Source organism: Phyllostomus hastatus, unplaced genomic scaffold, assembly GCF_019186645.2.
Source record: "Phyllostomus hastatus isolate PE091 unplaced genomic scaffold, TTU_PhHast_1.1 phas_contig_64, whole genome shotgun sequence".
Taxonomy (NCBI): domain Eukaryota; kingdom Metazoa; phylum Chordata; class Mammalia; order Chiroptera; family Phyllostomidae; genus Phyllostomus; species Phyllostomus hastatus.
Genome location: NW_025333928.1, coordinates 9,877,085 through 9,889,901, shown reverse-complemented (window position 1 = coordinate 9,889,901; position 12,817 = coordinate 9,877,085). Strand labels below are relative to the sequence as shown.

Genomic DNA, 12,817 nt, shown 5'->3' with positions numbered 1-12,817 from the left:
TTGAGTCTCATCAGTTCAGCTTGGGTCACCCAATGACCGTCTGTTGTATAATGAATTTGTCTGATACTTGTCCCATGTTCCCAGCACAGAGAATTAAAAATGTTTGGTATTTCCAGAGCGATAGACATGTGTTATTCATGGGCCCCTTAGACCACACCTGAGTTTTTACTGAGGTGACTCATGGCCAGCCCCTAGGTAATCTGGATGGGGGCTGGTCACCAGAAAGACCAATCTTGTGATAAGAGGGTCAGGATTTTGAGCCAGCTTAGCCTCCAGGGAGGGGATGGGGGCCTGCAGATTGAATTCACAGGGTTATGATTTAATCAGTCATGACTAATAATGAAACCCCAATAAATACTCTGAGCAGTGAAGTTCAATGGGGCTTCCTGGTTGGCAAATACACTGATGTTCCGGGAGGCCAATATGCCTATTCTGTGGGGAGAGGGAAAGGATGCTCTGCATTTGGACCCTCCCAGACCTCACCCTGTGTCTCACCCTGTGTCTCTTCCTTTGGTTGTCCCTGACTTGTATCATTTATTGTAAAACTGTAATCATAAAGTATAGCAGTTTCCTGTAGCCTATGAGTTTTTCTAGCAAACTGCCAAAGTGTGTGTGTATGGGGGGTGGGGGTAGGGTCATGGGAAACTCCGAGATATGTAGCCAGTTGGTCAGAAGTGCAGCTGGCATTTGACATGGGCAGTCTTGTGAATAATTGAGCCCTTAACCTGGGGGGTTTGTGCTAACCTTGGGTAGTTAGTGCCAGAATTGAACTTCAGTACACCAGTTGGGGTTGAAACAGAATACTAACCCTGCACCAATACTTTTAACCGGGGAGATAGATTATGCTACTTGGTAAACACTGGATCATGAACCCATCTGAGACTGGGAAGAGCTGAGCATGGCAGAAGGTGTCTCTTCAAAGGAAAACCAGAGTGACTGAAGAGGGAGAATCCCATTGCTATAGGATTCTTTCGGAGGTCAGACTGACTCTCCCACACCCCAGAAGAGGATTTCTTGTACTGTCTTCTCTCCTGTGATGTCCAGCTTAGCCTTGGTGCTTTGGCCTGTACCTTCCACCCCTCCAAATCATACTCAGGTCTGTCAGGACAGTGTGACAGCCTAAAGTACTCCAGCTTCACTTCGGCTCTGCCTCTGAACCTACACACACCACTTCCCTCATTTCTTCCCTCTGGTTTCGGGCTTCAATGTGTGTCTGACTTCCTCTAGAAAGTTGGGCATGGCTGAACCTGTGCCTTTTACTTAGTAGCTTTTCACCAAGTGTTTTCAACTGAAATGTCTTGTCACATCTGTGTGACACCAGTATGACCAAAGTAATGTGTCTGGAAGGGCATCCAGGTCCAGTATGGGGCTGGGGGTTGTGCGGGATGAAAGGAGAGGAGACTGGTGCAGTGCTCTGGGAGAGGGTTGAAGTTGACCTGGCCAGGATAATGCAGGGGTGTTAGTACCTAGAAGAATGTTCAGAGAGATATTTGAGGAAACACTGCCAAGCTGGCTGGTAGGGAAAAGAGTAAAGGATGCCCCTGAGCTCCCTAAAAGTCTGTTTAGTGACACTGAGGACAAAACTCTGGGTCCTAATCTTTAAGTTGCCACTTAGTTGCCAACCCAGTCCTCATTTCAATTACTCCAAACCCCACCCGCACTTTGTTTTTTAAAAGATTTTATTTATTTACTTTTAGAGAGAGAAGGGAGAGACAGAAACATTGACGTGTGAGAGAAACACTGACCAGCTGCCTCTTGCATGCACTCCAACCAGGGACTAGACCTGAAACCCAGGAATTGAACCAGCAACTCTTTGCTGGATGATGCTCAACCGAGCCATGCCAGTCAGGGCCCCACCCTCATTTTAGAAGTTAGAGCTACAAGAAATCTTAGAAATCATACAGTGTAACCTTGTCACTCCATCCCCACTTTATAGATAATAGAGGCCTCCAAAGTTAGTGACTCACCTTTATTTTTAAAATGTGAATACAAAGCTTGCTTTCCATTGAAAACATCAGGGAAGTTTACAAGCCCAACACAAATGCTCAACTGAAATGACTCGACACATAATTCCTTCAACAAATATTTCTTCACCTGTTAGGCACTGTTCTTAGAATAAGAAATAAGTTCTTATTGTCATGAGTTGGAGACACAGAAAAAAGCAACCAAACTTTGTAACTTTGAATATTTAGGTGCTATGAAGAAAATCAAAGGGGGGAATTGACAAAAGGGTGACCTGGGCTACTTTAGATAGAAGAGGTGACATTTGAGGTGGGACCTGAGTAAGGAGTAAGAATGCAACACGGGGAAAGCTACAAGGAAAAACATCAAAGACACTGAGGTAGAAACAATTGTGGATGTCTGCAGAACAAAGGATGGCCAGTATGCCTGGGAGGGAGTGAGAGGAAATCATACTAGATGGGGTCAAGGAGGCAGGCAGGGGCCAGATCATGCAGGTCTTGTGGGCCATGGGAGTTTGGATTTTTTAATAACAGCTTTATTGAGATACAATTTACCTGCCATACAACCCACCCACTTCAATTAAGAGTTTGGCTTTTATACTAAGTTTCACAAGAAGTCATTAAGAAAGCATTAATTTCTTAGCCAAATTTTAAAGACCGATGTGGCTACTGTGTGGAGGATGGATTTGACAGCTATTGAGAATAAAAGTGGAAGCTGGGAGGCCCACTGGAGAACCTGTGAGGTAACCTAGATAAGAGATGATTCCAGATTGAACCACAGTGTCCACAGTAGAGATAGAGAGAAGGGGTCACACTCAGGATATATTTTGGAGAGAGAACCAGTTGGGTTAGGTGTAGAGTCAGGGGAAGGGTAAATGGTGATTTCGTTTACTAGGTGTGTAAAAAGAGTGTGGCAGAGAGCTGAGAATCCTGTTCTAGATATGTGAAGTCAGGGCACCACACAGAGGCACCCGCCAGTCTGGAAGTCTCATTAATTTAAGGTAAACATTCACAGAGCCCTACAGTGGTCAGGCACAGAGGATATAAAGATAAAGGAAGCCCAGTCCTGGCCCTACTCAAGTCACTCAGTCTCAAACAAGTGAAACCAAGAACTATGTCTCAGGGTACCAAGCACTGGAAGAGAGGGTATCTGTTAGGATGTATTTGGCTGCAAATAAAGACAACTCTGACACAATCTGGCTTAAACAAAAAGGACACTGTCATTACACACCACAAGGAGTCCAGCCTTTTAAGATCCTCTTCACTTTGTTCTCTTCTGGATTTTGGCTGCATTATTGCCTGGAAGCAAGATGAGCATGGTAGTTCTAAGCTTCCCATCCAGACCCAGGAACATTCAGAGTCAAAAGGGGGTTCATTTCTTTGGTGTTTCCTTCTTAAGAATGAGGGACCTTTTTTTGGAAGCCATCCCCCCACCCCCGCCAGATCTCTTACTAATCACCAGCCTCAAAGGAGTCACACCTGGCTGGAAACAAACCTCTTGGCAAAAAGAACAGGACCACCAGAAGTGGACTAGACATGTGAGGATTTATTCCTGGAATGGGAAAAGGGCCACCCTGAGGAAAACCAGAGCCCTCCCTGCCCGCAGGAAGATGGACAATGGCTGTTAAGCAGGAGTTCAGAGTGTCTGCCACACAGCAGAATGAAGGGACTGCTGGGAGCCCTGGAAGGCCATGTGATTTCAAAAGCATCTTTTTGAATGAGTTCAAGCTTCTGCAAAAAGAACTTTTTTTTTACTATAATTACATAAAATGTTTGAGAGAAACATCTCTCCCTTCCCCAAGCAAATTTATAGCTTCCTAAAGTCACAATTGCTTTCCACTTCCCTTGTCCCCAAAATGACATGCATGCCATTTTTCTATAGTAGTAGTGAGCCTTCCTCTTCATGTAACACTGCTCACAAGCATTTTTACAGGTGGTTGAGTCCCCTTCTTTCTGCAGATCTGAATCCATTCCACTAATATTTTATCTAGTGGCTCTGCCAAAATTTATGCCACCATATCCATGTACTGGACATTTGTGTTCCTTCCACTCTGTCACTGTGTTGTCAACCATGTGGTCACAGACATGGCTCAGCACCTGGGGAAATTTCCTGCCGTCAGTTCTGCCCCCAAACATCAAAGCCAGAACACATCTCTGAGCCTTCCTCCAATACAAAAAACATTGACATATGATGATCTAGGTTTCTCCAATCAGACACATACATGTAAGACTTTGAACATGCCAAGCTTTGGGGTAAGGGGAAGAGAAGGTCCTTTTATGGATGCAGCAGTGGCGTCAGTGCCACCAGCAGTAGCTGTTGCAGACAAGTTTAAGTCTTGGTATTTAGCATTTGGTGGCAATAGCAGTAGTAGCAGTTTTCTTATCAGGTCAAATCAGTTCTACTGCTTAGGAGCTATTTCTCCAGCTCATCCCACAATTCTGTAAGCTGCCTAATACCCTAAAACAAATCTTTATTCTGTTTAAGTCAATCAGTGTAAATTCTGTCATCTGTAAATCAAGACTCCTATTACAGAGGATGCTACGTCAACAGCTCTATAAAAACTTTTCTCCCTTTGGACTTTTCTGAGCACTGTTTCTCAAGTTTCAGTTATTCATGTACCATTTCCCCCCAAATTTATCATATATTCATATGACCCATATTATCTACCAAACACTGCTTTTAAACTGTTTCATATTTTACAGTATTTACTTATACGTCTTTTTTTTCAAGCTAGTACACATTAAAATACACCACCACCGAAACTGAAAGTTTAAATTTCCTTAAGAAGAAAAGTTAGCCCTATCTCGTGTCGCTCAGTGGATTGAGCACCAGTCTGCAAACCAAAGTGTTAACCGGTTTGATTCCCAGTCAAGGAACATGCCTGGATTGCACACCAGGTCCTTACTTGGGGCTCGTGAGAGGCAGCCACACATTGATATTTTTCTCCCTCCCTTCCCTTCTCTCTAAAAATAAATGAATAAAATCTTAAGAAAAAAAGAAAGTTCACCACCCCCCAAAACTAGTGGCCAATAATGTCATAGGATAAATTTCCAGGAGTGGAATGACTGAGGGACAAAAAAACCCCACAAAAACAACCCCACCCTTTTATACTGTACCAGCCCCTTTCTAAGCAGAGCTGACAGGTTGGAGGGACCAGGAGGCCAGAAGTCTTAGCCAGTTTCTCATTTTACCTGAGTAATAAAATGACTTATATTATAGTTCAGTGCAGTCAAGTACACTTTTTTGAAGTTTAATAGTATTGGTTTCTGTAATCCCCAATGCTGTTTTCTCACCTGTAAAATGGGGGAAATACCAGTTCGTATCACAGAGTAACACTGGGAGCACTGACTGTGAAACAATATAAAGCATTTGCCCAGTGCCTGATCCATAAGCTCTAGTTTATTATGTCCCCCTCTCCTCTGAGCTTGAGGTGTGTATGTGTGTGTATAATAAATAAATATGCCTTCTCTGTCTGTGCCCAGACCCTACTGAATCATAATTTCTAAGGGGGGAATCTATTTTAAACAAACATAGTCTCCCTGGCTGGCGAGGTGTAGTGGAGTGAGTGCCAGCCTGCCAATGGAAAAGTCAGTCATCGGCTGCATTCCCAGTCAGGGCACACGCCTGGGTTGTGGGCCAGGTCCCCACTTGGGGGAGTGTGAGAGGCAACTGCTTGATGTATCTCTCACATGTGGATGTTTCTCTCCCTTTCTTTCTCTCTCTATTCCCATCTCTAAAAAAACCCCACACGCAGTCAAGTCAATTGAATCCTAGGATCTGATGAATTTTGGAAACATTAACCAGGATTAAATAAGCAGCTGCTATTATCATCCCAAGGTGATGAAATGATGGATATGAAAGTTAAAGGTTATATGCTATCCTTGCACTCTTCATTCACTCAACAGACATCTACTGAGCACTTACTGGGTGCCCAGCCCTGCCTTCTGCGCTGAGAAGAAAGACAGGCTGCTCTTCAAGGTGCCTGAGGCTGGTCCCTCCCTTTTGGTGTCATCACTAAAATTGGGTGGGTGGGGCAAAGAACAAGGGAATTATTCCTTTTATTGCTGAGGTGCGACGTGGGTGGACAGCAAAGCTTTGTCTGTCCCAGTAAGGCTGTGAACAAAGAGGGCGGGTATTTGATGGTTAAGGACTTTGCGACCTGGAGGTCCCCGGGACCCCCTCCTACCTCCCGCCCAGCTCATTTACTCTCAGAGCAGGATGTCAGGATCTTTCTATGCAGTAGATATTACTACTGTAATCCCTTTTTACAGATAAGAAAACAAAGGCTCCGCGGAGACCATGTGTCACACTTGAACTCTACCGCCGAAAAGCGCCCACGACCTTCTTCCTCAGCCTGGCTGCAGGACCTCGTCCTACTTCCCGCTGTGGCATAAAGGCCGCCAGATCTCTCGTCAGACACGTGCAGTGGGTCTGGGTCGGACTCCCAGGGACTCGGGACTTGGACGTTCCAGAGCAGTCCGTGCGGAGGAAGGCCGCCTCTGCCTCGTGGAGGTCGGGACCCTCCCTCCGGACCCGGCCTAAACCCTACCTAATTCCTCGGCTAACCTGCCGCTCTGTGAACGTCTGACCGAGTCCGTGAGTCTTCGGGACACTGGTGCATTATGGGACACTCCACATTTCCCCCGGCTCCGCCGGGGAGAACTGCTTGACCCTCTTCCTCCCATGAGGCCCGAGGGGGTGTGGAAACCTCCATCCTCACCCGCTTCCGACAATAGCATTTACCTTTCTTGACGTCTTCCGTCCCGTGCCCGGAAGTTGGCGGAGATAGCCATAGAAATTGGTGGCTAGAGGCTCCCGGACTTGCCCTCCGTCCTCACTTCCGCCGGAAGTGGCTGCCAGTCGCAATTGCCCTCTCGCTGCACGCGCGGGCGTCTGGTCGCCGGTACCCGGTTTGCGGGGAGTGAATACGACCATAATGGCGACCACCACCCTGCTGCGCGCGACGCCCCTCTTCAGCGGTGAGGGGGTGGGGAGCCTGATAGTGGTACAGGGACACGTGGGAGTCTCCTGGAGTGGCCGGGCTTGGACCCGCGCCTTGACTCCAAGCGTCTGCCCCGCAGGTCTCGGCGCCGGCTCAACCCCACTACTGCAGGGCTTGTTACAGCCGCTGAAGGCCCCGGCACTGACCCTCTTGTGCCGTGGCCTGGCCGTGGAGGCCAAGAAGACCTATGTGCGCGACAAGCCCCATGTGAATGTGGGTACCATCGGCCATGTGGACCACGGCAAGACCACACTGACCGCGGCCATCACGAAAAGTAAGCGGGGTTGCAGTGGGGCATCCAGCAACGCTAGCTCTGCACGTGGGACCTGGAGCCATGGAGGTGGGGCCAGCAGAGTGGCTGCTGGGAGGTGTTTAGTTTAGTTCCAGGAGCCAGAACTCCAATGAAGGTGGGTTGAAAGAAGCAGGAAACAGGTTTTCCCTGAATATGATGAACTTTGTGATGCATAAATTGGAGGACTCTGAATGGCCTCCCTCTGGCTATAGGAACTACCCTGTAAGCAGGGACTTTACCCTAGAAGGTCGCTGAGCATACCCTTGAGGCTCTAGCATTTCTTTCTGACAGGTTCTGTCTGCTGGAGGGATTGAGGGAGGGGTCATCCTCCCAGGCTGTCCTTTGTTTCAGTGGGAGGGACTTAGGGGTGTGGCCCGAGTCCTGCCTCCACCTAGGGAACTTGAGCTGAGAGCTCTGTTTTTTCTCTCCCTTTCCCTTTAGTTTTAGCTGAGGGAGGTGGGGCCAAGTTTAAGAAGTATGAGGAGATTGACAATGCCCCTGAGGAGCGAGCCAGAGGCATCACCATCAATGCAGCTCATGTGGAGTATAGCACTGCTGCCCGCCACTATGCCCACACAGACTGCCCAGGTCACGCAGATTATGTTAAGGTGAGAGTGTCTCTGGGGACAGGGCCAGGAGCTGCCTCCTGTCAGGAGAAATGTTAGGTTTGTGGGGAGGAGGTTGATACTCAAGACATGAGGTTTGAGATTATGGATTTGTGGGCATGGCCCCTTAAAGTGGGTGGTGAGGAAATGGCAGAGAAAGGTGAGCTTTAGTTCCTAACTGTTGTGCATGTCTAAATGGAGGTGGATCTGAGGAGGTCACTGAAATAGGCTGAGTGTATTCTTTCCTCTCCTACCCAGAATATGATCACAGGCACTGCCCCCCTTGACGGCTGCATCCTGGTGGTGGCAGCCAATGACGGCCCCATGCCCCAGACCCGAGAGCACTTATTACTGGCCAAACAGGTATGCAGAGCCTGGGTAGGAGTGGAAAGAGGAAGAGTGGGGTGTTGAGCCAGTTAGGACACCATCTCCCTCTTTCCCATCTACAGATTGGAGTAGAGCATGTTGTGGTGTATGTGAACAAGGCAGATGCCGTCCAGGACTCTGAGATGGTGGAGCTAGTCGAGCTGGAAATCCGGGAACTGCTCACTGAGTTTGGCTACAAAGGGGAGGACACCCCAGTCATCGTAGGCTCTGCCCTCTGTGCCCTTGAGGTGAAGGCAGGGTCAGGCAGGGGCTGCTGTGGTAGAGGATGGGGCTGGATAGGCATCCAGAGCTGTGCTTTGAGTCTGGGGAGTGGTTCTTGTTAAGCAGAAAGAGAATTTCAGAGTCCTGTCATTTCCCCACCCCTGCCACCCCAGCAACGTGACCCTGAGCTAGGCCTGAAGTCTGTGCAGAAGCTGCTGGATGCTGTGGACACTCACATCCCAGTGCCCACCCGGGATCTGGAGAAGCCTTTCCTGCTACCTGTAGAGTCAGTTTACTCTATCCCTGGTGAGGACTGTACTCATTTTCATTGCCCCCCCCATCCCATCAAGAGCCTCACCCACAGTCCCTGGTGTCCTGTCTTGTTCCTTCACAGGCCGGGGCACTGTGGTGACAGGTACACTAGAACGTGGCATTTTGAAGAAGGGAGATGAGTGTGAGTTCCTGGGACATAACAAGAACATTCGCACTGTGGTGACAGGTATAGGAAGAAAGCCTTGAGACCCAGGGACTTGCCCCAGGATGACCATTCCCTTTGCAGGTCCCTTGTGTCTTTCCTCTGCCCCAGACCATCCTCCCTTGTCTCTTCTTCCTCCTAGGCATTGAAATGTTCCACAAGAGCCTGGAGAGGGCAGAGGCAGGTGATAATCTTGGGGCCCTGGTTAGAGGCTTGAAGCGGGAAGACCTGAGACGTGGCCTGGTTATGGCCAAACCAGGTTCCATCCAGCCCCACCAGAAGGTGGAGGCACAGGTGAGGGCCCCAGGTGATGGTGGGCAGGGCTCACTGAGACACACTGCCCCCTAGAGGCGGTGCTTCTAGCCACTTGCTCTGTCTTCCAGGTTTACATCCTCAGCAAAGAGGAAGGTGGCCGCCACAAGCCCTTTGTATCCCACTTTATGCCTGTCATGTTCTCCCTGACTTGGGACATGGCCTGTCGTATCATCTTACCTCCAGGGAAGGTGGGTATAGGGATGTGAAGTAGCACTGTGCATATCAGGTCTGCCTCACTTCCAGTTCTAAAAGTGTATGTGACAATGCGGGTGACTTTTTGTGGGGTGAAGAGAGGCTTGCTGATGTAGAACTAATGATGAAGGGCCTGGACCAGTGGTTTTAGGGGGAGTGAGTCCTCAACCTCATCCAGTATTCCCTAGGCTGAAGTAGATTAAAAACCTATCTATATTAGCATTTACCCAAAAAGACTTCCCAGAAAAGGGTATTTCTTCTTAAGAGTTTCACTATGCATAGGGCTTAGAGAGGTCAATGAGTAAGAAACCTGCATAACCCAAAATTGCCTCAACATTTCTCCTCAAGAATGCACCTTAGGGGAACACTGATCATTGGTCCTTTTTTTTTTTTGCCTTTGCATATCCTGTTTACATCTGCCTGACAGCTGGGATGAAGCTGTCCCCAGAAAGAATAATCATCCTGCTGCATTTTCCCATAATCTTTTACCTTGATAGCCAACCAACAGTTGGAATGAAGGCACCTTGGAGGCCATGCATGATCCATTTCTGCCCCCTCCAGGAGCTTGCTATGCCTGGGGAGGACCTGAAGCTTAGCCTAATCTTGCGGCAGCCAATGATCTTAGAAAAAGGCCAGCGTTTTACTCTGCGAGATGGCAACCGGACCATTGGCACCGGCCTCGTCACTGACACGCCGGCCATGACTGAGGAGGACAAGAACATAAAGTGGAGTTGAGTCTGGACCTCTGCTCAGGCTTGTATGTTCAGGGCTGTGCTGGCCAGTGTTCTGTCCTGCTTCTGAGGCTCCCTTCCTAGGGCATAGGCTGCAACCCAGCAAAGTTGCAGCTAGACTGACACTTCCCCATGGCCTGCCAGGTGAGGTAGGTCAATAAACTGTTCTGTGAATAGTAAGCCAGCCTGGGTCTTGTGTCCTTTGTGTAAGTTGGAAGGATGAGGAAGTATAGAAAGGAAACAGAAGCCCAAAAGGTACCCTGGAGCCATTTTTACTGAGCTTTCTAGCCTCAGGTGTTCATCTCAGTGGTAGAGGCTGGGAAGGCTCCTCTTTGTAAAGCTATCAGCACGGCTGTAGCAACTTGGGAGAAGCCAGAGTGTTGAAAACTAGTCTAGTGAGCTTTGTATGCTACAGAAGGATATTGCTGCCCTGGCTGGCATAGCTCATTGGATTGAGGACGGGCTGCAAACCAAAGTGTTGCCAGTTCAATTCCCAGTCAGGGCACATGCCTGAGTTTCGGGCCAGGACCCTAGTGGGGGGGCACATGAGAGGCAACCACACATTGATACTGCTCTCCCTCTCTTTTTCCCTCCCTTCCCCTTTCTAAAAATAAATAAAATCTTTTTAAAGGATATTGCTGGATATCATTCTGGGAGATAGTGTGAAAGGATTTCTCACTTGGAGCCAGCACTGGCTCAGCTCATCTCCTGGAGTGGTTACTAGGCATTTCATGTTTAGCTACCCTTGTGTAAGCCCTGATACTGGGGACTGTATCTTACCTATGGAACCAGCACTCTGCACCTAAGAGGTACTGGATTAACACAAAATCTGTGCTTGATGGGTTATCACCACTGTCATTAATTCCAAACAGGCCGGAGAAGTTGCAGAATGAAGGTTTCACTTTCAATTTGAGATTTTATCAGGCATGAGAGAATAAAATGCTGAGTAGATTTTTAAAGACTTCAATCGACTGACCAGGATACTAACTTGAAACAAAAAAAGGTAATATTCAGGAGGGATTAATGGGTACACCTTTCAAATTTGGGTCCTGACAAATGCGTATATTCAAGACATCCTACTGACAAGCATCCCTAAGAGGGGAGGCTCTCCAATGTGAAAGCTATTTTGAGAAATTCAGAACCTGATGAGATAAACTTGTGAGAGGCTCAAGGGAAGGAGGACTTAATTTAGGGCAGGTCTACTTGTTTTTTACCTTCAGTGTCCTAGGAGCTACTGAGAGTTTTCATGGGGATTCCTGTCTGGATGGAGTATAGTTCCCTTCCAACTCTTGAGATTTCTCCTCTTAGCAGTTAAGTCAACACCAGTCTGCAGTTCTTCCTTAAAACATCAAAAGGACTACGCAATAACATCTGCAGTTAAATCACTTGCAGAATGAGACCCATCTCCTCATCTGTACATCAGACATCCTCAACTCAATTGAAGACTTTATTGCTTCTTCCATCACTGCCCCCCAACCCCAACTGACATCCCTAAAGAGCTCTTTAATTTGGGACCTCAGAACTGCCCATCTTAAGCAGCCAATCAGCTGCTAGAATCCTTTTGCATTTACCTCTAATATACCTCCCCTCTGTCCCTCAACCCCATGCTCACCCACCAGGTTTCAGATCCTCACACCCTGGGAATTCTTTCCCAATATCTAAACTTCATTCTTCCCACCCAGTCAATTTTCTCTGGCTTTGGTTCAAGCTGAAATTATTCTGCCAAGGGTGTAATCTCCGTTTCAGAGACAAGAAAACCAAGGTTTGAGGAAGAATTCCCACTGCTACCTTAAAAAGAACCCCAAAACCTCTGAAGTCTTCTCTCCATCCCATGCTTGGTTCTTGTCTTGCCCACAAACTCTAGTTTAACTGATTCCCCTAAACCTGACAACTCAGATTCTGCTTCTCAACTTCTTCCACTGCCACTTCATTTTTACAGGCCCCGCCCATAGGTCTCTGTTTCTGGTGACCACATACACTAGTGTATTTCAGCCTAAAAGGGATAAACAATTCATTAGGACCAATTTTGGGGTGAGAAAATAGTAACTGGGAGGTTAGGTGATCCGTGTGGCAGTCAGAGCCAGAAGGGCAGAACCCTCAGGCTGTCCTGTCACATTGGCCCTGTCTTGGGAACCACATCATACATTTAAGACTGACAGCTCTTAGGTTTGTAACCAAGCAGACGGACCTGTTGCGGTGCCTTGGTATAGGACCAGCAGTTAGTATTAGGAGCAACAAGTCTTTATTTACAACATTCCAATCTGGGGGTGGGGGTGGTTGGCTTGGGGGTACTTCAGCTTGGAGCCCTTTCCCATGAGACCCAGCGCTTCCCTTGTTCCCCCAAAAGCAAACCCAATAGTTTTTCATATTAAGCCAGTTGTGCAAACAGGTCTCCAGCCCTGCTGGAAGGCACCAAAGTCCCCCTTCTCATGCAGCATCTCTCTTCAGAATCTGGAGTGTAATGTCCTCAGCCTCCACTGAACAGTCCAGGAAAACGTGCTGTGTTACACTAGATCACGGTGAAACTCAGAGAAGGCACAGTCTCAAGTGTCCAGATAGGATTTGCAGGGCAGGCCAGGATCTTGCAAAGGCAATCTTTGAAGTCCTCTGGAGCCTACACAATCAAAGCAGCATGCTTGCTGTCATATTAGTCCA

General features: G+C 47.9%; 1 protein-coding gene across 2 annotated transcripts; it reads left to right on the top strand.

The window, feature by feature from the left end:
* Positions 1-6,783: 6,783 nt before the first annotated feature.
* Positions 6,784-11,129, top strand: TUFM (Tu translation elongation factor, mitochondrial). 2 transcript variants are annotated; one of them, XM_045849203.1, is made up of 11 exons: positions 6,784-6,941; positions 7,044-7,238; positions 7,698-7,864; positions 8,120-8,224; positions 8,311-8,475; positions 8,623-8,755; positions 8,844-8,948; positions 9,067-9,218; positions 9,308-9,427; positions 9,993-10,188; positions 10,794-11,129. In XM_045849203.1, exons 1-10 carry the CDS (start codon positions 6,899-6,901, stop codon positions 10,164-10,166), a joined length of 1,359 nt encoding a protein of 452 aa, XP_045705159.1. In that variant the 5' UTR covers positions 6,784-6,898; the 3' UTR covers positions 10,167-10,188; positions 10,794-11,129. The 2 variants fall into 2 exon arrangements, with proteins under 2 accessions (XP_045705159.1, XP_045705158.1); XM_045849202.1 differs by lacking the exon at positions 10,794-11,129 and having other exon boundaries at positions 9,993-10,342.
* The last annotated feature ends 1,688 nt before the right edge of the window (positions 11,130-12,817 follow it).

What these genes read in the sequence shown, in the direction of transcription:
- TUFM (XM_045849203.1), top strand. Translation starts at nt 6,899, where the DNA reads ATGGCGACCACCACCCTGCTGCGCGCGACGCCCCTCTTCAGCG. An exon ending in ACTTATTACTGGCCAAACAG is followed by an intron (nt 8,225 to 8,310) that starts GTATGCAGAGCC and finishes TCCCATCTACAG; the next exon opens with ATTGGAGTAGAGCATGTTGT. An exon ending in ACCAGAAGGTGGAGGCACAG is followed by an intron (nt 9,219 to 9,307) that starts GTGAGGGCCCCA and finishes TCTGTCTTCCAG; the next exon opens with GTTTACATCCTCAGCAAAGA.